The 23,697-nt window shown below is 42.2% G+C and overlaps 1 protein-coding gene across 1 annotated transcript; it reads right to left on the bottom strand.

The window, feature by feature from the left end:
- Positions 1-46: 46 nt before the first annotated feature.
- Positions 47-20,056, bottom strand: mfsd2b (MFSD2 lysolipid transporter B, sphingolipid; the record flags this gene model as incomplete). Its single annotated transcript, XM_080048346.1, has 14 exons — positions 47-1,221; positions 2,184-2,360; positions 2,612-2,755; positions 4,337-4,446; positions 4,645-4,728; positions 5,167-5,250; positions 5,730-5,851; positions 7,108-7,198; positions 8,616-8,797; positions 8,966-9,044; positions 10,843-10,966; positions 14,280-14,404; positions 14,852-14,977; positions 19,655-20,056. The coding sequence occupies 14 exons, from the start codon at positions 20,054-20,056 to the stop codon at positions 1,173-1,175; spliced, it is 1,899 nt and encodes a 632-aa protein (XP_079904472.1). The 3' UTR covers positions 47-1,172.
- Positions 20,057-23,697: the final 3,641 nt, after the last annotated feature.

Here is a 23,697-nt window from a genome sequence, read left to right as displayed (position 1 = left end):
CCTCAATGTATAGACTCATGCATTTGAATCCCTGTATGCTCTGATATATTTGGCTGATGTCAAGCGTCAACTTGGCCTGTACATGCAGACACTCACTGAGAACTAGAGTTATTTTTAAAATATATATTCGAATTGGAAACACAGTAGTGATTCGAAAAGGGCTGCCTATTCAGATGTCATGTTCACATGATGCTGGTTCAAAATGAATGCACGGACCCAAGATTTTAATTTAATTCTTTACAAAATGCACTGCTGTACTACATTTAAGCAGGACAACAGATGTAGTTCCACTCTACTATGTAGGCAGCTTTGTATATTTTCAAAAAGTTCAAGTCATGTTTTGAATTGTGCTGTTTACAATAACTGATAGAGGCGTATGCATGATGTTAACGTTTTTCATCTTTATTTGGTAGAACTGCAGAGATGCTCATACTCATGGAAATGAAGCTTATGAATTTCAGATTTTACCCGTAATATCACCATATTGGCCCTTTTTTGCTGAATAGTCTCTATCAAATGTTCAAAGAGTAATTCAACATTTTTTGTACAGCACTCTGCAATATAAATATATAAGCATATAAATGTTGTTCAGAACACAATTTAAGCACTTTTTCTCTGTTACCAAGCTCAGTAACCCAACTGACCACTAGAGGGGGCATGAGTCAACAAAACGTCCCCTGTCATTGCTATACAGTAGCATTCAGAGCTCTATTCAAGACCAAATGTCTGTTAAAATGTATCTTGTTAAAAGAAACTAATATTTTACGTAGGATTTTGAAAATAAAATTTGCATAACTAGTGTGCATTCCTTTGTGTATTGCTCATTTTACATCGGCAAACAAAAACACAACACACATATTGACTCAGTCTACCAACCAGCCTCTACAACATTTATTAATTTCATTTCATCAGCCCTCAGTAATCGTATATCATTAATAAATAACAGTGTTATAGAGCTAAACACAGCAAATAATGGTATACATTCATTTATATAAATTAGGTTATCTTATTATATATTCATATATCCAAGATGACTGTACAGTACATGTGAAAATAAACAAAAATGTTTACATTAAAACAATTTTTTTCAGTGTAATATACACTAATGAACAACTTTCCAGCTGTGTCACTGGAATACGTGGCTTAGTGAATTCACTCCATCCAAGATCGGATCACACGTTATTCAAATCTTCCATTGTTCTGGAGCCGATGCTTTGTTTCCTGTGGGAGACATTAACATCAATAATGGGTTACATTATAAGCAATGGTGGAATATGGAGTACTTGTATTTAACTTGAGTATTTTCTATTTCCTTCTCTAATAAACTTTGGAGGCAAATGTACTTCACCACATTAATCTGACAGTAATAAATTTGTTTTTGGTTCAAGATTCCAAATGCAAAATATATTATCTTCATAGAGTACAACCCTCCAATCCCGCCAAAATACAATACAGACTTCTTACATGTTAATGTTTCAATTATAAATTGCCAAAAATATCGCAACATATCTCATAACATAACGATAGAGTCCTTAAAGTGAATATCCTCATGATTACATTTTTTTATTTAATGACATCTCTTTCACAAGGCAGATTGATCTGTTTTGTAACTATTGTGTAACATAAATCGTCCAGAGAGACGAGCCAGCCATAACAATGTCAAGGATTAAAGATGCACTCCAGCAATTTAGAAATCCCCTTCCATAAAGTCGAGGGACTCGCACACAAGATAAAAATAATTATATTTCAATCAAATCAACCAGCAGAGGCCGAGATATCCTGACTTTTATTCTCTTGCATGGGTCGGGGTCCAAAAATGCTGGATCCTACAGTTACCATAATTCAATTCAATGGTGTCTTTCAATAGTCCCCTGCTGTGCCCACTTAAATAAAAGACACACACACAATTTGTAGGTTTTCTGTTAAGGTCTAAGGTTTTTAAACCGGAGAAAAGAAAATTACAAAGGAAAAATAACCCCGATGATGTCATTATTATTATTATTTTTGATTTTTTTTAAGTTTAGAAAGCTCCTTCCACAGTTATAGCAGCCATTAAACTGTTTTCTCAGGCTGAATGGTCACAAGTAAACTCAACCTGCAGTGCATACTCAGCAGAGTGCCCTTTTTAAAGACTTAAAGGTTAATGTTTTTTTCTCAGGTGCCCATTCATTATTTCTACTCACCGTAACTCCTCCAGGCAGAGTCTATTCCTGAGCCGCACATCTTCGCTGATGGGATAGAGGAGCAGGATCATTAGCCCTGTAACAATGAAGGCCACTGGGGCGGCACCAATCAGCAGCTTCAGGGTGTACACCACAGGAGCAGGCTGCTTGCAGGCGCCGGTGTCATACCCTGCAAATCTACACACAAACACAAAGAAATCCCATTGAAACGCAGGCTACAGGGAAAAAAAATCGACATCCAGCCCGAGGTTGCAAGTCAGCAAATGAGCAAACTCGATACCTTTCACATAATGAATTATACATCAGGTCTGCTAGGATAAAAATGCCTTCCTGCAAGGCATCATGGCACGCTAAGTGCATGTAATGTGCAGAAAATCATTGGATGTGTATATTAATGGGACATGTGTGTGATAGCAATGCGGACTTACTCCAGGCAGAGGGTGGACACTCCCAGGGAGATGCCTGAAGCAAACTTGGTGAAGAAGACGTAGAATGAGTAGAAGATGGCTTCGTGGCCTCTGGAGTAGGGGTTGGCCAGTCTGAAGTCATCCACCACATCAGGCAGCATAGACCTGAAAGGCACACAGATATGAGATGAATGCACACCAAGCTGTGGTTTTTGTATTACTTTTGTTTAGTTTTTAGTTTTTTTTCGGAGGATTTTGAGACCCTTTGTCATTTGTCCTTAATACTCAACATCAATCTAAGACATGGCGAAATGTTAAGCTTATGCGTGCCTAAGACCTCCCTCACGATCTCACTTTAATCATCTTATATAACCAGTCAAGATGGTAGCAGCTGATGTGAGCTCTACTTATATAGCGCTCTGATAAAGCGGTGGGCTAAAATTACAGAGCTAATAACACGATTAGATGATGAGCAGCAGGCGGTGCCGGCTGGCCTCGGCCCACAGACAGGATAAACAATCGGCCCCTTCCAAAATAAACATGCCCCCACGGGAGGCCCCCTGTAATTTGGGGTTTCGAGGGAGGGGACAGGAGATGAGTGAGAAACAACTGAAAAAGAAAAAGACCTCTGGCGTTGTATTAGCTCTGTGATGGGGTAGAAGGTTTATAGGGGAACGCCGCCTCTAATTCATAAAAATGACTTCATTTTCATGACCGTGATGTGACCCAAGTGACTGGACAGGGCCACATAGGCACCAAGTCACCGCTAAAAGCATGTTGGTGCACTATTAGGTTTTCACTAATGTTCTCTTTGCATCAAATCAAAAGGAACTGACATGAGCAGCACGACCACCGCGCAGACAGACATACAGCAGGAGCTCAAGTACATAAACAATGTCAGTGGCTTAATGGATTTTGAATATTGTAAGGATATACATTTATGTTCAAGGGACATAAAGTGAACAGTAGCGTATTTCTTTTCGGATCCAAACGTGAAACAGATGGCAGGGAGACGCCCTGGACAGTCCCAAATAGGGATGACACAGACAGACTCTCAGACTTGGTATTAAAGATGCCGTTTGTAAAGGTAATTGATTGGCGTTTTTTTGCACAGACTTGGTAGAAATAGAATAGAATATCCATTCCAAGTCTGTGTTAATCAGTGTGTAATCGCTTGATAATAAAAGTTGTTTCTTTTAGTACCTTTCAATGAACAATTTATACATAGGAGCGGTGCGCTGCCATGTTGCACCGCCAAGTTTGTAGAGTAGCACAGAATGGACAGACTTAATGGCCTTACATGTTTTTATATATAGTGGGTGTCTTCACAATAGTGCATCTTCACCTCATAACTTGATATTGTGGAAAGACTTGAGACAGTGGTGGAAGATGCAATCTTAAATAAATATAGCTTCTTGTCCTTTAAATACCACAATAGCTTCTGTAAATTCACCGAACCTGAAGGGTAGACACGGAGAGCTGCAATCTAGAACTTCCTCCACGATGTGAAGTTATTACACACACTGCACCTTTAAATACCAGTGGGAAACATCCAATCTACCCAGCTTTAGCTTTCTTTTTTTTTTATACTGATAGCGGAAACCGGAGCAACCGAGACAAAGAAGGGAATAAAGACACAAGACCAAGAAATGTATACCCTACTTTCAAATAAAAAGTGACAAAAAAGAATAAGGGGGGCCACTCCTTCTTTAATGAAGAATGATCTGATGTTCTCTGAGGTCTTACCATGGCAGCAGGAGTGAGGCAGCCACACTGAGTCCAGAGGAGACAGCCACGACGTAGGCCACCACCACATTAGGGATGAGGACCAGCATCATGGTAAAGGGCATGATCCACTAGACAGAGACACAAAAAAAAGACATCTTTTGTAAAGATTTACAAAATGAAATACTGTATTTCAAGTGTGACGTGATTAAGACAAGGATGCCACATTCCAAACTTTGCCGAAAAGGGCGACACAGGCATCAAAGCGTAATAGTCGGGGGGTTCAAGGTTATACTCCGGCCGACCAAAATGAAAAACAGTATACTTACTGTGATACCGCAAAAGGCTGCCGTCTTCTTCCCAAACCTCTGCAGAAACCAATGCCACAACGGGATGCTTATCACTGCAGAAACCTGGGTGCAAGCAGGAAGTGTGTGACGCATTATGTAAAGATATTTTGTTTTGAAAGCGATTCAGTCTGGTAAGTGAAGTCTGAAAATAAACTGAAAATAACAACAGTAATTGGGGAACATGACATGAAGTTTGACCAGCAATGTGCGGCAATGTTGGTCAGCAATGTGGAATGAAGCAAGTTTCTTTTATCTAAATGAAATGTTCATCACATGGAAATCTTTGCTTTATCTAAAGCCGTGGCTGTGGTTCAAATAAAGGTTCAACGGGGGGGAAAACTTTGTAGAAATGGAACCAATTTTGAACTAATGACGGAGTTATATACTGTAGAAGTGTCAATGTATTTTGTGTTTCTCTTGATTTCAAATAAAAAAAGCAAGGCAAGTTAAACCTACTATTTGTGGGTACAACTGTGAGTTGAATCAGTGCAAGAAACTCACCAGGATTGTCAGCACAATATTCTGGAAGTGGTCCCTCAGGTCGGCGGCGTAAGTGCAGAAGAGGACAAAGTTGCTCTGGACCAGCTGCAAACAGATTCAGATTCAAGTCAGCCTCGTTGTGTCTACTCAGCACTGACGCGCTGCATGCCAAATGAAGTGTCAGGAGAAGCTGCTGATGGTGTGTTTGTGTGATGTATTCCCGCTCAAAGGGAAACTCACATGACACCTTCTCTGAGATGATAGGGTGGAAAATATACAGATACAGACCCCGTGCAAAAAGTGCAACAGCCTAAACCCAAGGTGTCGAAGCTGAAGCAATCGGCCTACAAATGGCAGACAAATACTAGGAACATGCTGCGCTGGTATCGCTATGGAGATAACTGAGACTTCACACACATGCTTCACACTGTGAGCCTATAGTAAGTGCTCCTCCACAACAAATCAAATCAGCATTGAGCGCCAGCCATTCGTCCACATTGTCAGGTCTGGCTCCATTTACAGTTATCGCTCGAGTGTCATGTCTGAGAAGAGCTTTATAAATACATTTTGCGTTTTTTTTTTACCTGTATGGCGACAGTGATGAAGAGGAACGCAGCGGTTAGGATGAGGTAGGGCCCGTGCCTCATCACCATGAGGAAGCCCTGATGGAACGGGATCTCCTTCTCCGTCTTCGTGGCGTACGGATCTGTCAAAATGTTACATAGTGGAATAAGAATATGAGTATGCAGCAGCATATCAAATAACATGCCAACAAGGGAGAAAAGTGATGGGGTTTGCTCACTGGCAATCCTGGAACTGCCCCTGCATTGCAGTGGATGCTGTTGGCCATACTGAGAACTGTCATTCATGGCGTAATAATAACCCCTCTCTCTGACCAAGACAGACAATATAATCAATATGTTAAATAGTGGACTTTATTTTTTTTGTGTCTATAAAATGTGGTCCATAACATTTGTTACATTGAACATTTTGTGTTTCCAATGACTTTAGCTTCAATAATGCAAGTATGGTATGGTGCAGTAGCTCTGTCCCACAGCTGTGAAAGGTATATGAATTTTTATTAAAAACAAAATACAAACTTGTCATATGAACGCTGTATCTGTTCATTTCTGAAGGAGAATTAAGATTTCCCCCCCATCAAGAAAAAATAAGTTGCAGGACAATATCAATTCCCAATAATTCCCACCTCGGTCTGAAACCACTTTAGGTTGCTCTAAATTCAGAGATAGTACATTTAAGATAACTTCTTTGGCATTTTTGATTATATTTGATATCTAGCATGCAACACAGGGGTGCCCAGTCAAATGAGGACTGCAAATGTTGCAGCAACCTAGTATGCATCTCGGACCATTAGCCCAAATGAATGAATACCCCCAGGTTACTAATTTCATTCTCTACTACACTTGTTTGAATACAAAATGTTTTCCCAAACGTGGAATAGCTCATTAGGGCAGCAAATAACCCACACGTTCTGAGTGTCAGAGCCTGAGGTGACTTCAAGTTTCTTGTTTTATCTAATCAATGGTCCACATCCAATCTAAGGGTTTTGAAATTACAAATGCCGTATAAAAAATGGAAATGCTCTGAGAACTCTGAGAAGCTGAGATCAGCTAATGTTTGGCATTTTCCATGATAAATTATTTAGAGTGGCACTCAAGCATTTTAGTATTGCACTTCAGTAAAGTTGGGGTATCTCTCAAGGGACAGATTTCTTTTTTAATCGACACCTGCAGTAAGTAATGCAAGCCTTCTGTTAGAGTTATATATTATATATACTTTTTTTTATTATTCATTATTTTATCATACAGCTGTTTTGACAGTGAGTTATCTGGCCTTTATGCATGAAATCGGCACTTTTAATAATTCATTTTTAATCAATTATTAAAATCGTCGACGATTCATAAAGTTATAGTTCTCAGACCCAAAAGACAAATCTCTCACCGTCTTTCTCCTTCACTCCAAGGAACATCACCAGGGTGCAGATGAGAAACACTCCTCCTACCACACCAGCAGCTATCATGTACACCTCCTTCTGCAGAAAGAAGAAAAGAAAGAGAGAGAGAGAGCAAGAGAAAAACATCAATCCAGCTCTTCTTACACAGCGGAGCCTGCACAACCCAGGCTATTCTGAGCCTTTCCTCAATCTTTAATTCATTATGTTCTCGAACGCCTAAAAAATGTAAGTCTTTCATTTTGACATGCTATAGGCCTACATCCAAAATGTTACAGTGGGTGTCAGTTTTTACTCAAGCGCCATTCTGTATATATTTATTTTGTTCTTTCCAGTTCTTCCTATCACAACAGTCCTCAGTGCATGATGTGATGGCCCACAACTTTCTGTGTTCTTTTCCACATCAGTTCAAACTGAAAAACTCCAACCATGCACATTTGGCTGTACAAATACGAAGAGTAAACAGGAAGAAACCTCAAGTAGATCTGTATCCTAAAATACAGCCCTAACCGTTTAATGCCGTACCCGGACAGGAACTGCCTTAAACAACCTCTGTTTGTTTGCTATTTTTCCATGTGGCTCAGCCTCGATTATTATTTAAGCACATCAAACACTCCCTGTTTCCGAAGGCCAGACCCCGGTTTGCCCAGACGGTGTGCCACCCTCACCAGTGACCGCCACGGAATCCAGTGGGTGGCTGCAGAGGGTTTTGGCGTGGTGAGTGGGTTGCCCCGATAGGGTTCACCCAAAATCCATTTGGAAAAGAACCATTTGAAGCCCAAATAGCTGCGGCGCAACCCAAAATCCAACGCAGCACAGTTTGCACTCGGGCTTCTTTAATCTTGACAGAAAGCCCCCATGACAGATACACATCGCTCGTGTTTATTCACAGCTCTGCAAACTTAAATGTGGATATGGACGTGTCCTATCATGTTCCCTTTGCCCATCCAACTTTAAGGCTAATGTGCCGCCACCTTGAAAAGACTGACATTTCCACAGTACAGAATCTAGGGTGTCTTCAAATGCTCGGGGTGGGATATAAATAGGCCTAATGACTTACAGACTGTGGAGACCCCTCGATGTGGGGGCCACAGTTTGGAGCCTGATGTGAGGGAGGAACCCCCTTTGTGGTCGTGTGAGGGTAGCTGGCTCAGGATGTCGGGTTCAGATATCAAACAGTGGCGTCTCCTTTCAATCCCCACGGGTTACGTGGGTTAAAGATGAAGCCATTTCTGGTATGTCAGAACCTGTAGACGGCCCCAAATGTGGACCCAATTTCTAACAATCCATCTTTTCATTCAACACTGTTTTTTTTTTTGTTTTTGTTTTTTTAAATCTAGGAAATTTTCGTGAAAGCAAACTGCCTTGAGCACACAATCAGCAGCTCCAAGCTAAGTGAAAACGCTGATGACAGTCCGAGTTATTTTCAAAGCAACCCTGTGGCCTACTTTGGAGCACACCTGGGCTGCTGGCCCGGCTGGCACGCTGTGACACTTACCGAGTGCGACATGTAGTCCTGGGAGCGCACCAGGCGCTGGACGATCTCTGCCCCGCTGCTGTTGCCAAGGTAACCGGCGGACATGTTGTGAGTCGGGCAGTGCTTCAGTGTGTGAGCGCTGGCCACAATCTGCCCCTGGATGGCAGCGCCCACAAGGGTCCCCATCACCTCCATTGTCATACCTGCCAACATATGAGTAAGTATCCAGCTGTCAGTTCCAATGCTTCAAAGGGATTCATCATGCATTCTTAATCTGAACAGTTTAAAAAAATAAAAAATCCTGAAAAGAAAAAGATTAACTCAGTGCTGAAGGCATTAATAATAGCTTTTTGCGTAGTAGAAAACCTTACGGTAAGCAGTGGCAGAGTCTCTCTCCTTCTGGTCTGTGCTCAGGAACATGGTGAGAGCAGAATAAGGCACGTGGAAGCACTGCAATGGAGCACAAGGACACAGTCATGGCTTAAGAAGAAAGGAAATCCAAGTTGGGCACAGAAGCAGTCAAAAAGTCTGTGTTGGAGAAGGATAATGACTTTTCACAGTTTCTGTATTGATGAATCCCAATGACCTTTTATGACCCTCACAGATTTTCTCTAGCGCCACCATGAGTTTGACATTTGTGGTTTTGAGTGAAATGTGCCAACAAGTTTTGGATGGATTGACATAAAATATGGAACAAACATTCATGTACCCTTTGGAATGAATTTCAATCACTTTGGTTACTTATTGGTCACTCTTAACCTTTCATCTTGAACTATCATCAAGTCAAAATTTTAATTCCTCCAGTAGGCCTGGTTTGGTTTATGCCTAAATACTTGCAAAACATAGTGGCATTGCCATCCGCTTCAACTGTTGGTACTTCCTGTTGATTGCTAATTAGCTAATGTCAAACTAAGATGTTAACATGGTAAACAGTACCTGCTAAACAGGTTGGCCTTGGCATTGTGAGAATGTAAGAATTCTGATATTACCATTGCACTCCAAGCACCCCCTGTGCTTAAGTACAGGCTCACAGAGCAGCTAGCATGGCTGCAGCAGAGCTGTGTTGAGTAACAACATTTGACTCACAATCAAGTGGGAACACCCAGGATATCTTTGGAAGTATTTTTTATCTACAAGTTCCCATGGAAAAAATGCAAAATATAAGCTGTAGGTATCAAAAGCAATCTCTGCAGTTTCCATGTTGGCCAACCTCAGCTCTCTGTTTTCTTCCTCCTCACCACCTCTCCCAGAGAATAGGCGAAACCATGTCCTGCTTCACTTTGTAATTTACACAAGGGCTCAGTCAGCACTGTGGCCAAACACGCATGCATAGCCACGACGAAAATAAATGCGGCCGTGGAAGGATTTCTTTCTTGTTTTTTTTTGCAGCTAGTGCTTCTTTACAGCATGTCATTTACGGGGATTTGACTGGATGTACACATTTATAGAATTGAACCAGCTAAACCCTCCACTACAAATGTAAGTGAGAGCTGATGGATGTGATATAAACCCCACTATTAGTTGATTACATAAACAGATGAAATAATGCACTCTGACCTCTGTTTACAGTCTGTGACCCTCTTGAATGATAACAGCTGGCCTTCCCCAATCAAACTTCACACAAACACAAATCCAGAGACAATGCACCGAGGCTAAAAGCGGCAACCAGCATTTACCCAGAGAGAGGTTCCTGGCAGGGGCGACCATATACTTATCAAGTAGTTAGAATGACTTGCCATTACAGCCCGCCGCAGTGTGGCTGCAGCGGTCTGTGCACTCTGTAGCATATGGTACATGGGTTACCCCGGAACAGAGCAGAGCAGGGCACAGGAGTGAGAGATAGATGAATGGTCTGGGCCATAATAACAAAAGACAACCTAAATAACTACACTTCCCCTTTGAGGTGAGGTATCCAAGAGCTCTGGGCTCTAATCTGCTGCACGTCGCACAAATCAAAGCGTAAATCCTACCAGGAGCTGTCAGAGTCTGGCAGGAGAAGGCTGTGATCATCTCCACTTTGGACTTTGTTGTTTTCAGTGTTTTGTTGCATTTGTTATCTTTAAAGTTATGTAACGTGCCATCCCTTGACGACCGGCTGCATCACTTAGAGCCTTTTTTTATCTTCTTTATCCCACTTGACGTGCCTCCCGTGCCGCGTTTGAAGTTAACTGAGGCATGCGCGTAGTACGCCACATGCAGACTTCTTAAACATCAAATGAACTTCTCAAAGAGCATTCAGCATACTTACGGTGATGAGGGTCTGGTAGAGGCAGTAGAAGCCAAGGTACCAGATGAACCTGCCGCTGATGAAAGGAGGGACGAACCAGAGGTAGAAGTAGGAGACCACCAGGAAGGGAGTGCAACCCACCATCCTACAAAACACAGACATATGTCATGGGCATTGGATCAATTGCAAGCACAAATATCAAAATTGAAATAAGGCATCAAAAAGTTTGACAAAAACAGTAAACAAGTAATTGGTTGAATCTCATAATCTGCTCCAAGCTCCAATTATTGCCCTAAGCTATCTGCGAGAGGCCATCGTCAACATGTCAAGCTGCCAGGGTAGGGATGACAGCGGCGTGTGTTGCATAATTTCCATAGCATAGCAAAGTGTTAAAATCAGGCCATATTTGAGGCAGATTAGAGAGAGGCTAAGCTGACTGCTAGATGATTATGCTGTTGTAAGTATGATAAGAATAGGTCATGGGTGGGACGGGCAAGCGGGGAAACACCACAATATTTCATACCCACATAGCATTTAAAAATCCTTCTGCACGCAGACAAACACAGGCACAAAACAAAATACACCAATATAGGCTATATTCAGCACACACTCAAGCAAACGCAGCATGAAGCGACTCTGCTGTGATGTGCAGCTTTTTTCTCCGAACTCAGACGGATACGGCGTGTGGGCCATGTTTAATTCATAAGTAAACAACTGGCATGTGTCACTGTGGTCAAAAAGAGCAGCTGTGTGCTTCAAAACAGGGGTGAAAAAGGGCAGATTATGGACGATCAACTAAGTATGACCCCTTCCGCTAACACCAATACATAATGCGCCATCACATTTTTTATTTTTTTCCTGAAGGTCAAATGGAGTTTGTTTGTGAGGTTTTGGAGAGCCTGGAACATCTGTAACAGCAGCAAGTATAATGGTTGAAAAACGGGTTGACTGTGACAAAAACCCACAGGGGCTCTCTGACCTCTGGCCCGCTCTACGCCAGGAACTCAAAACAGAGAAAGTGGGAGAAAGAGGTAGAGAGAGTCCGGGAATGGTCATTTTCTAGCATCGTCCAGGCTGCCCACCTCACTCTCCTCCTGATTGTTTGCTTAAACAAAGGTCGGCTGACAACGCTGGTGCTGCAGTATTGACCGCTTGGTCATGGGAGCGCTGAAAGGGCCCCGGGGAGTGTGTCGGTGAATGGGACAGTCAGAATGTTCCTGCAAGATGAATGTGTGTTCTGGCGAGAGGAGACAAAGGAGCATGCGCAAAACACACTTGCATACTTTCTCTCTCACACATCTGGTGTGCATGACTACACATTGACACATGTCCATCCCAATGTCTTAATTAAGCCAGTGTGGGTTGATAGATAGGAGCCTGGCACGTACATTTCTCCCCTCACTGACTTTGTCAGGACACTTGCAGCATGTCAATTAGATAATGTGCACAAAGAGCACAGGGGGTTGAGAAGACAGCCGGAGGGGGAGAGTTGGTTTGGTTGGTTCATATGATGTTTAGTAAAGGTAATAAGTGTGTTAACTCAAGTTCTGTACACTGAAAGGCAAAGATTAGAAAGAAAAAAAAATGTTGTGGACATATTTTCTTATTTTTCTTACCCTATCAATTATCTCACAGCCCCCCCAGATTTATCATATGATTCCTTTGAAAGGCACATTGTAGCTTGATATGGAACTGCTAATTATTAAATTTTTCCTTAGGTAGTTTATGAATGCAGGGTTTAACGTGTATATTTTTACCTAAGTAAATCAGTACTTCCTCAATCACTGATGTAACATCACATTTACCATGTCTAGGAAAAAAAAAGAAAAGAAAAACTTTTCTCAAGGTTCTCTCTTATCAGTGGGAGTGTGCATTACTACAGTCACATAATACCAAACAGGGCAGCACCCAGGGGAGGCATTTTAGCCCAAATGTCCCCATCCTAAAGACATCAGGGCAAAGATACAAATCACTTCATGTCTGGCCATGGCTGTGACAGCCAGAGGGGGGGGGGGAAAACACACTTCCTGCTGGATGGGCAGAGGGGACTTTCCAAACAGGGTCGAAAGTGAGGGAGTGTCTTGCAATCTCATCAAGGATTATCGATGACAATCCATATGAAATACCCACATATAGTACTCACGCAGAGGAGCAAGAACACACACGCACAAACACACACACACACACACCTTTATCTTCCCGGGGGTAATCAAAGCTGATTTAACAGCAATCAGCATCTGTCTGCTATCGAGCTCTGCTGACTGGCCACAGCGGGCTTGGTCCCTCTCCAGCACTGTCAGCTGGTGTGTAATCTTTGGTTTATAATGCAGTAGGCATTAGATAATGGATGTGCAATTACACAAAAGTGTCACACCAGTGCGTTCGAAAGACATACTTCACACACGCACACAGCCGCTTTTAAAAATCATCTTTGAAAAGGATGACTAAATCGAAATGGAGGTATAAGTTTTAAATAGTCCTCCAATCACAAAGCCACAAATTACAATTGCACTTAAATGCCATGAGATACTGAGCGACATTTTGCCGACAAAGAAAAAGAAAGCTGGATGAAATGTCATTTCAGGTGTCACACGAATGGAATAAATCAAGTGGCACCGAGTGGCACGGTGGCTGATGAATTATGAAAGAATGCTGATGAACTTCCTTCTCTTTTGTTGTTTACATCAAAAGCAAAAATAATCCCACGCCCTTGAAGCCTTCAGCATAAAGAACTCACCAGAGGGAGCGCCGGGAACAGTGTCATTAAAGCACAATGGCTGTTTATTTTGTTTAATTAGGCTCCATCCTCAGGTGAGAGAGTCGCTTCAAAGGCACAAAAAAATAGAGCACGTAGCCTATTTTTGCTAAGATTTTGCACAAACATTAGCATGCTGTAGCGTTCATAGTTACGTTTGAGAGAGTGGGGGCAAACCAAAATAAGCCTCATAATCTGTCCACAAATGTCAGTCCTCTATACGTAAGCTTGGCTGTAGGACAATGGCAGTGCCTTACCTTGTGTTAACAATCATTTACGTTTATTAGCTTAGATAAGTAAATAAACAAACATTTATTCCATTGTCATTGGGTCCTTAGATAACTCGGAAGTAGAGCTGAACAACAGGCAAATATCGGAATATGAGATTTGATCTTGTCCGCTATTATAATAGTTATAAGTGTCCGCCTTTCCTGGTCCTTAAGGCTTCATTGCAGGCAAACAATACAATTTTGGGAATTATTTTCAATTGTGGGCAGAATTGTCATTTCTCAGAATTTTTTATTTTGTGTCAACATCTTGACATTAAAATATATTGAAATATTAAAAATATTTTTTGTGCAATCAGATGTTTTGAATCTTAATTTGTCAGGGCTGCCTAGGCGGACCTAGCCGGGCTTTTGATCTAATGCAAAAACAATAACAGGAGATGGAGCTTCCTTTAAAGTATGGGCAGGGATCTCACCAGGGCATGAGTCTGCCAATCTTGGTCCATCTGCTCTTTGTAATGAAGAATCCGACAATAGGGTCATTCACAGCACCCCAGGCTTTACCAATGAACAGCACCATGGAGGCCTGGAAGGCATTGATCTGCAACACAGAACAGGGACGGACTCTCATTAGGCAAAACACCCACACATCCACTAATTCACACACACACACACACACACACACACACACACACACACACACACACACACACACACACACACACACACACACACACACACACACACACACACACACACACACACACACACACACACACATTTATATCATTATATCTTGTTATCCTTTTAATGTTTAATCCCATGTCTAGATAGTATTGTGTCTTGTTTAGTTTAGTATTAGTATTTAGTATATTGTTCTTACCTGCCCAGGGACTACAGGTGGAAAATAGCAGTTTGCTAAAACCTGGTACAATTAATCTCTCCTTGTTTTAAACAAGGTTAATGTTACTTTTGTACACTGTCCCTGTTCAAATAAAGTTACATTACATTACACACACACACTTACAATTTGCCATTCTCACATTACCTGAGCGATGTCGAGCAGGTAGATTTGAAGGAAGAAGGCTGTTGCGCTGGCGGCCACCTCCTTGGGCGCGCCGCCGATGGCGAAACACAGCTTACTACATAATGGCAACTTCTGGCTCAACTCAGTCTGTGGAGATGGGGAAAAGGAAACATAATGAAATAATGGTGTTGACCTAGGTCAGGCTGGTAATGAGCAAATTAACTTTCCTCCAAGCATTCTGATAAAGACTCTCATTCCAACTGGGAATGGGAAATACAAAACACACAATATAACTGCTTACTGTTGAATTTTAAGTTACTGTAAGGTTATTGCTGACAAGATCATGTATGGGCACAAACGATTTGCAAGTCACGTATTCATTGTTGTTACTGCACATTCCATTGTTACCTGGAAAGTACCTGTATTTTCATCAAGCTCATAAATAAAGAATGTGTCACTTTATTAGCCAATAAGCACGGATGATTCAGTCTCAAAATGAGAACCACAACCGAAGACAAACATGGTAAAAGGCCAATGGACTGCATATAGTATTTCAAATGGCGATCAGATTAACTAACTTTCCTTTTTCATTTGAATTCCTTTTCATATAAATCTGTTTTGGCAAGGGCCGAGCAAAACTTCTTCCTTAACTTGAGACAACTTCACTGACACGCAAAGGTGAAGTAGGCTAAGGTGTGTCGTCCTAAAATAAACAAGGCCATGAGAACAGTCCCACACATACAGCCTTTGCTGTAGTCATTCACAGTCTGATTCCGATTTCGATTCAGTTGCACCTGAAATAACATTCTTCCCTTTGGCTTTCATTTCATGTTGCAGTGATTCGGTGAATCATCGGAATGTAAAGGAGAGGGCAGTATTTGCTGAGGTGTTCCCATTTCACACTGCGTTTGCTAAGGTAATACATGTGTCTACATATGAACTCCACTCACCCACATGCTTTTCTCCAAACTACAACTTTAGATCATTGGTCTTCCTTTAATCCTTGTCTCCATAACTGGCAGATTACTCCGGCAGACAAGAAATATGTATGTGTGTGTGTGTGTGTGTGTGTGTGTGTGTGTGTGTGTGTGTGTGTGTGTGTGTGTGTGTGTGTGTGTCTGTGTGTGTGTCTGTGTCTGTGTCTGTGTCTGTGTCTGTGTCTGTGTGCACTACAGGATCAGAAGGAGACCCCCTGCCAGCTATTTGCATTGTGGTCTATCTGTGCAGACACCCAGGCACACGGAGGAGCCTGGGAAACCCACAGAGTCATCAGCAGCTCCGTTTCCCCCTCGCCATGTTCTGCTAAAACCATCAGGCATGTGAATGTGTGTGTGTGTGTGTGTGTGTGTGTGTGTGTGTGTGTGTGTCTTTCATCTTTGCACATGAATAAGACTAGACACCGCAGTCTAGGGAGCCTGATATTTACGGCTGTCTCAGAGGCTGTGCACACACATGCAGTACCAACCTTTGCCTCTTTGTCCCTTCTATATAACCTTTGGTGTCAAAATCGCGGAAACACACACACACGCGCACACACACACACGCGCACACACACACACACACACACACACACACACACACACACACACACACACACACACACACACACACACACACACACACACACACACACACACACAGAGTGAACAGTGTCACTCCACATCCAGCGACCCAGGCTTGGCCCTCAGCTACTCCCCCGTCAGGGCTTCATGAAAGAAGGAAAACACCAAAGTAACCACAGTGGCGGCCGACACGCTGTTATTATCCGGCCCACGTTTTCTCCCCTCGTTTTTTCGCTGCCCCCCTTCAAAACATGGAAGGGCTCGAGAGCGACAATTACCAGGAGCGAGGTGTGTAATTATTCAATCACAAGTAAAAGCGGGTCAGAGGTAAGTAAAGGCTGTGCGGCGGTTTTCCCGACTTCAAAACTCTCTCTTCTTCTTCCACTCTCACTGCAATTACCCCTAATTGGAGAGAAACATTTTTAAGTCTTCGGTGTCTGGAGAATGCTGCTTAACTGATGATGTGCAAAAATACTCCCAGCTCCTCTGCACGCTCTCTCTCTTTCTCTCTCTCTCAATCTTTCATTGCCACGTTCTTATCATCAAAGGAAGGATAAACAGGACATCCCCTCTGCTGTTGTCTGGATGCACAAACAAACACCCAATGCAGACAAGTCGTCACACACACACACACACACACACACACACACACACACACACACACACACACACACACACACACACACACATATAGATAGAAATAAATGCCTGTAGTAGGAGTAAAATGGGAGAATCTGCAAAGTTCAGACTGCCAAGACGCAAGGGACCAGGACAGATAAGACTAATCTCTAAAGTTAATGAATCCATAAGCAGGGGAAACCATTTTAAAATGTCTGAACTGCAGTGCAAGTCGTTTAAATCAGGATTTAGGATAATTCTAGTGCAAAGAAAAGGAGGGGAGGGGGAAAAAAAAAACCCCTCTCCAGCCCGCTAAGCTCCAAATCAAATGTGCACACTGTATGTTTGCATGCTGAACGTTAAGCTGCAAAAAAGAAAAAAAAAATTGATTCCTAAAGCAGTTTAGATGTTTATTCTCCGAAAGGATTTCCTCTCCATTCTGTGCACCATGGGTCATGTTTGCAGCTCTAGTCCTAGGAGTTTGACGACAGTAGCTTTGTGCCCTCAATTCAAATCATGTATTATGGATTATGAGTATGAAATGAGCAGTTGGTTATGTCGGTGACGGCAGCAAGACATTAAAATGTCAACAGTAAAAGCCTTGAGACGATGGCTTAACTCGCAGGGAATCAATCCTAAATCTAGAGCAGGGCTGGTGTACAGAGTTTGTACCCAGTCATTTATTCATCGTTTTAAAAATGCTCTATGAACACTGTTTATCTCCAGAGAGGCCGAGCTCTGTTCTTCTGTAATGATTGCTTCACGTGGAGTTTTCTGCAGCATTTTACTGACGATGGATTGACACTGCATTCACAAAGGGAGAAACATCCGTCAACTATCTTGTCCTAGAAAGGCATCCTTATTGGACATTTCCCTGCTTAAAGACTTGGGGTCCTCATCTTCTCAGACAGCAATGCAATGTGTCTACCTGGTAAAACTTAATTAAGGAGTCAACTCATCTTTTGGCATTAAGTGTAAATGTAATGTAAGTATACATTTGTAAATCTAGAGTTAAATCAACATAAAATAAGGTTTTCGGGTGATTTGACTAATCAATATAATTATATAAAGAAGCATGAATAGCATATTTAAAGTCTTTTTTATCAATGCATTAATGTTTGGGGGTTAATCTCATCAGAGACTCTATTTTTCTAAAGAAAACAGACATGATGAAAACTTGACGTGTCTATTTAGGACGTGTAAAGTCATGTTCTTTCCTTTTATATAAATGGAAACCTAATGCTAACCACAATGAAAAGTAGTGTCCACTCCAGTCTTTACCAGCTGGGTTCCAAACGTGTCTCCAACAAGATCAGCTAGTTAAGTTACCTGCATTACATAAGTCATGATTGATTCAATAACTCTCTTTTCATTTGTATCCATATAAAGGTTTTGTACCTCTTCCAAGAATGGGGAAACGTTTTTCCAATATTGAAAAATATATATAATATATATATAGACTGTTATTTCTTTTGACTAGAAAAGTACTTAAGTGAAGATAATTGGACTGTAGAAATACTTAAGAGTGATTCAACTTAATATAACTTAACTCAGTTGGTTTGACGTTATACTAACTCATCAAATGATCAAATTATTCAAGTTTACTTAATGTAGTTCATAACAATAATGTGTTCCCATCAGTAAGGGTTAGTCACCTGTGCCATATTCGAAACTAACTTCAGAACGATTAATCCAGCTTTTCCTGTGTCCAAAATCAAACAAGAAACCCTGCATATTACATGGAGGTTTGGCCATGTGAGCCAGTTGCAGAACTGGTTACATCCAGTGATGCAATTCAGTTTCATGGAAACCCTGAGCAAATGTAACAAAACAGAAAATGAGACACTGGCTGTATTTGAAATGCTATCTGTGCAATGTAGTTTAGCTGTAATAAAATGGGAAATATGTCATGTCAAGAATTGGTTCTCTATATTTTTATCCCTTGGTTTTACAGCCCGTGGTTCACATCTTCTGAAATACAAAACAACTCACACACAAGAGGCATGCTTCTTTCACAAACATATCACTTACTCAATTGGCAATCACCTATGTAGTAAGATCAAACACTACAAAAAAAGACTGGAAGGTCAACCTAGTCTTCTGATGTTTACAAAACTTGAATAAGCCGTCACCCTCTACGCTCGATCCACTGTCTTGCTTCCTATTATGGCTGTGATCACAACTGTCCTCATCACCAAAGGCCACTGATATCACCGGCATGGGACAAAAGGAAGCAATCATCCGGCCTGATGCCCTGATCATCCCATCAATAGGATAAACCTTTCCCCAATGAAAACAATCAACTTCCAGGCACTGTATCGACTATGCAGGGGGGGGGGGGGGATTACAGTTCATGGGGAAAACAATGCATTTCATCTGATTAATCACAAACAGATTGGCGACTAAAGAGATCACACTTTCCATCTTTTCTCTCCCTTTCACCCAACCACGGGAAGCCGCTAACACACCAGATGACATTGAGGATGTCACTCATATGTCATGCACGACCTTACAGCAAGGGTCAAGAAACAACAGTGTCGGAACAGTCTGAGTTGGTATTCTGTCATGCTACACGTGACAACGACTTTGGGAAGAAAACAAAAGAAAACAAAGCACCACAAACAAACAATGGTGATCTTCTTACCTGCTGAGGAGTTTTGAGGAGGTGGGCTTGATGAGCATCCCGGCAGAGCTTCCCTGCTCCCCCCTCTCCCTTGGCCATGGCTGAGAGGCTGTGTGTGAGACGACAGACGTACTTCTGCGACTGTGTGTGCGTCGAGGGATTGCTGCCGCTGATACTGGTGCTGAAGTGAGTGTGACTCTGGCTCCTGGTGTGAGCGAGAGTGCGAGGAGTCTGCTGCTGCCACTGGGTGGTGGTGGTGGTGGTGGCGGTGGTGGTGTGTGTCACAGGCTGAAACTGGATGTGGCTCTGACTGCGGGTGTGTGTTGTGTGCTTCACAATGTTGTGAGGGACGGCTCCGGAGGCTGGCCGCTCCTCCTGCTGCTGCTCCTCTGTGACAACTCTGCTGCCGCTTGCTGCCGCCATTCACATTGCTGGTTGGGCTCTGGAATGAGGCCAAGGGAAAGAGGGAAGGGCAAAGTCAGACAGGCCAGGCGACACACACACACACACACACACACACACACACACATATACAGAAAAAAGTCAAACACACACAAACAGTCACAGACAGGCATGTACAGTAAAAGCACAAGAATGCAGTCACGTAAACACACACACACACACACACACACACACACACATATATGAGCACACACAAGGACACAAATAAATGGGACAATGCATAGCAGAGATGAATACAGATGCAACAAGAACAACCCCCCCCCCCCCCCCCCCCCCCACACACACACACACACACACACTCACTCACACACACACAATAACACAGATGCTCACACTCTACCTTGAGCAACATTTTCCTTACATTTGTCCTTCCTTTCCCTTTTAGACTCCAAAAAGTAAAATGTCATTCAGGTCATCCACATTCGCTATCTGACAACCTGCACAGCTGCATGGCTGCATGGCTACATGGCTGGCTGAGAAAGAGCAAACAGGGGTGCCAAATGCGACGGTGTCCCATGCAGGAGTGTATTGCCTGCCTGCCCTCATCCTACTCTGACTGTTAAGTGCGTCCATTAACAAGCGCTCTGCACATCTGATAAGAACCTTGAAGCTTACAAAAGAAAGGGGTAAAAAAAACACAATCATCAGCTTACCCCGTGTAGATGAAAAAGCAGCCGGTGCTGTCAGTGTGTTGCTCAGTAAAGTTTGGTGCGTGAGGTGATCTGCCAGTCAGCCACACGGACGAGATGAGAAGGGAACTGCGGAGGATGGAGACGGTCTCCACTCTCGGTTGCTGTCGGTCTGCAGTGATGGAGCGCTGCGCCCTGCAGCGGCCGTGGCTGGTGTGTGACACAAGCGGACTGCGTGCGTGCGTGAACAGGCTGTGCACGTGTGCGTGTGTGCATCCGTGAGGAGATTATGGAAGGCGATGGTTGTACACCAGCACTGTGCGTTTTGGACGTGAACGCAATGCAATAGACCAGACGCTGCAACTGAAAGACACATTATGTAATCTTTCACCGAGGCTTAGGCCTATAGGCTATAGGGTAATGGTTTTAGTGAGATTTGTATCAAAATTGTGCTTTTTTCCTTTAAAAAAAAGTCTACACTGTTGTTTTAAAATTCTGCACTTGGTTTACACTAGATTTCTATCAATAGGCCTACCGGTTATTTTCTTGGCACGCGTTATTGTTTTGACAATAGGCTACAAGTAGCTATGACAACCCTCCACGCTTGGTGACAAGTTTACCAGAATGTGACATATCCCATTATAAATATGTGTGTTTTCACACCCGTATGTTGACCCGCATTGAAAACCATTCAGCTGTGTGTGACATATTTCACGGGAGGTGTTGTGGTACGAATGGAATGTCTAAAATGCGCTTTCAGAGAATGACACAGGTGGTAAACCTGTGTCACTGGGGCCAGAAAGGTGTGTATGGGAAAAGAGCTCGATGAGGCTCTCAAGCTTCCAGCTACATATTTATGAGACTGCATCATCATAATTATAAGGCAAGGCAGGTGTATTTATATAGCACAATTCAGACACAAGGCCATTCAAGGTGCCTTACAGGGGCAAGATTAAAATACATCAAGTATTATATATACACATTAGAAAAGCGAATGAAAAATGTGAATAGAAATACAACATTTAAAAAAAAGAATTAAATACAATAAAAATTACAGGTTAAAAGGGAAACAGAAAGTCTTCAGATTTGATTTAAAGGAGCTGAGAGTTGCAGCAGACCTCAAGTTTTCTGGGAGTTTGTTCCAGATATTTGGTGCATAAAAACTGAAAGCTGCTTCTCCTTGTTTAGTCCTAACTGTGGGGACTGTAAGTAGACCTGTCCCAGACGACCTGAGAGCTCTAGGCGGTTCATAACACATCAGCAGGTCAGAAATGTATTTTGGCCCCAAACTATTTAGGGCTTTGTAAACCAACATCAATATTTTGAAATCAATTCTTTGATTGACAGTAAGCCAGTAAAGACCTCAGAACTGGGGTAATGTGATCCACTTTTTTGGTCCTAGGGAGGACTTGAGCAGCAGCGTTCTGAATTAGCTGAAGCTGTCTGATTGATTTTTTAGGAAGTCCTGCAAGGACAGTTACAGTAGTCAAGTCTACTGAAAATAAACGTTTGGACAAGTTTTTCTAAATCCTGCTGAGAATAGTAGCCCTTTAATTCTTGATATGTTTTTAAGGTGATAGTAGGCTGACTTAGTAATTGATTTAATGTGTTTTTTTGAAATTCAAGTCTGAATCTATGACAACACCAAGATTTCTGGCTTGGTGTCTGGTTTCTAACATAACAGATTTCAGCTGTGCGCTGAATCTTTATTGTTCATCCCTGGCACCAAAGACAATTACTTCAGTTTTGTCGTTGTTCAATTGAAGAACATTTTGGCACATCCAGTCTTTGTTCAATGCACTTACTCAGGGCTTGTATCAGACTAGTTTCCTGGTGATATGGTTATGTAAATTTGTTATGCATTATCATCATTATTATAATGCTATTGTGTGATCTTCAGTTATTATTGCACTTTCACAAAGTTTAGGGACTGACAGGAAACAGTAAAACAAAACTAAAAACTAAAAAAAACTTAAAAAAAAGTGGAGTGGCAGAGGGCGAGTTATCCAGGCGTTTACCCCCCAGAATCGCTTAAGCTCCAAAAACACAGGATCCCGAATTTCCCACAACAGCATTACTTTATTGTGTCTTTGTGTCCGTCTTTGTCTTTCTTGTGTACACTATATCTCATGAACACTCTGAAGGATTTTTTTCAAACTTTGCACAAATGTCCAATGTTTGATTTTGGAGGTCACAGACTCACAATTGATCTCGAATATGTATTGATAACATTTTGGAAGTCAAAGGTTACTACTACCTAACATATTGTGGTACAGTGTCCTTGTACCATATTGTCGCTTCTTAGTAGCTCTACGTTCTTTAAAGCATTGCCTACCAACACTGTACTTTCACCATTGGGAAATGGTATGCCTCGTGGACACATGCATATAAGCGCCAGGCGATAGTTCTAGATTTACTTCTTCAATAAAAACTTTATTTATTTTTTGTCGGGTTGGGGAATGAAATACAGGTGCACACAAACTTGTGATGTTACTTTCATAGGCCCTTTACTCATCTTTGACTGATGCAGTGTTGAGAACCTTTTTCTTTTCCCGCAGAGCACTTTAATAAGCAGCACCTTTAGTACAAGATGCCTATACTCTCCACAATAAGCCTCTCCTCAGAGCATGACAACAAACATGTCATGGAGACCTTGGCTTAAGGAACCCAGACCTCTCCATAAATTCCAAGCATGCTAACCCCTCTACCGAAACCACATTGTTGACAATGAGAAAAGAAAAAGCTACCACTGGAGAAGACTGGGGCATATGACCTGCATTACAACGGGTATGTTTCTGATAATGCGTGAAGAGGAATGTGCAAAATGAAAGGTTGGCTGCTGCGCGAGTAAAAGGGCCATTCTGAAAGGAAATGTGGGAGTTAAAGGGAAAGTAATTCCATGCATGCTTGCCTTATTAAATATGTAGCACAAAGGAAATGTGCTCTCTTTTTGCTGTGTAGCCAGACCCCCTC

This window comes from Ammodytes marinus (assembly GCF_949987685.1).
Source record: "Ammodytes marinus genome assembly, chromosome: 19".
In the NCBI taxonomy this organism is placed as follows: domain Eukaryota; kingdom Metazoa; phylum Chordata; class Actinopteri; order Uranoscopiformes; family Ammodytidae; genus Ammodytes; species Ammodytes marinus.
Note: the sequence above shows the minus strand (reverse complement) of the source record. Positions and strands in the feature narration are given on the sequence as shown.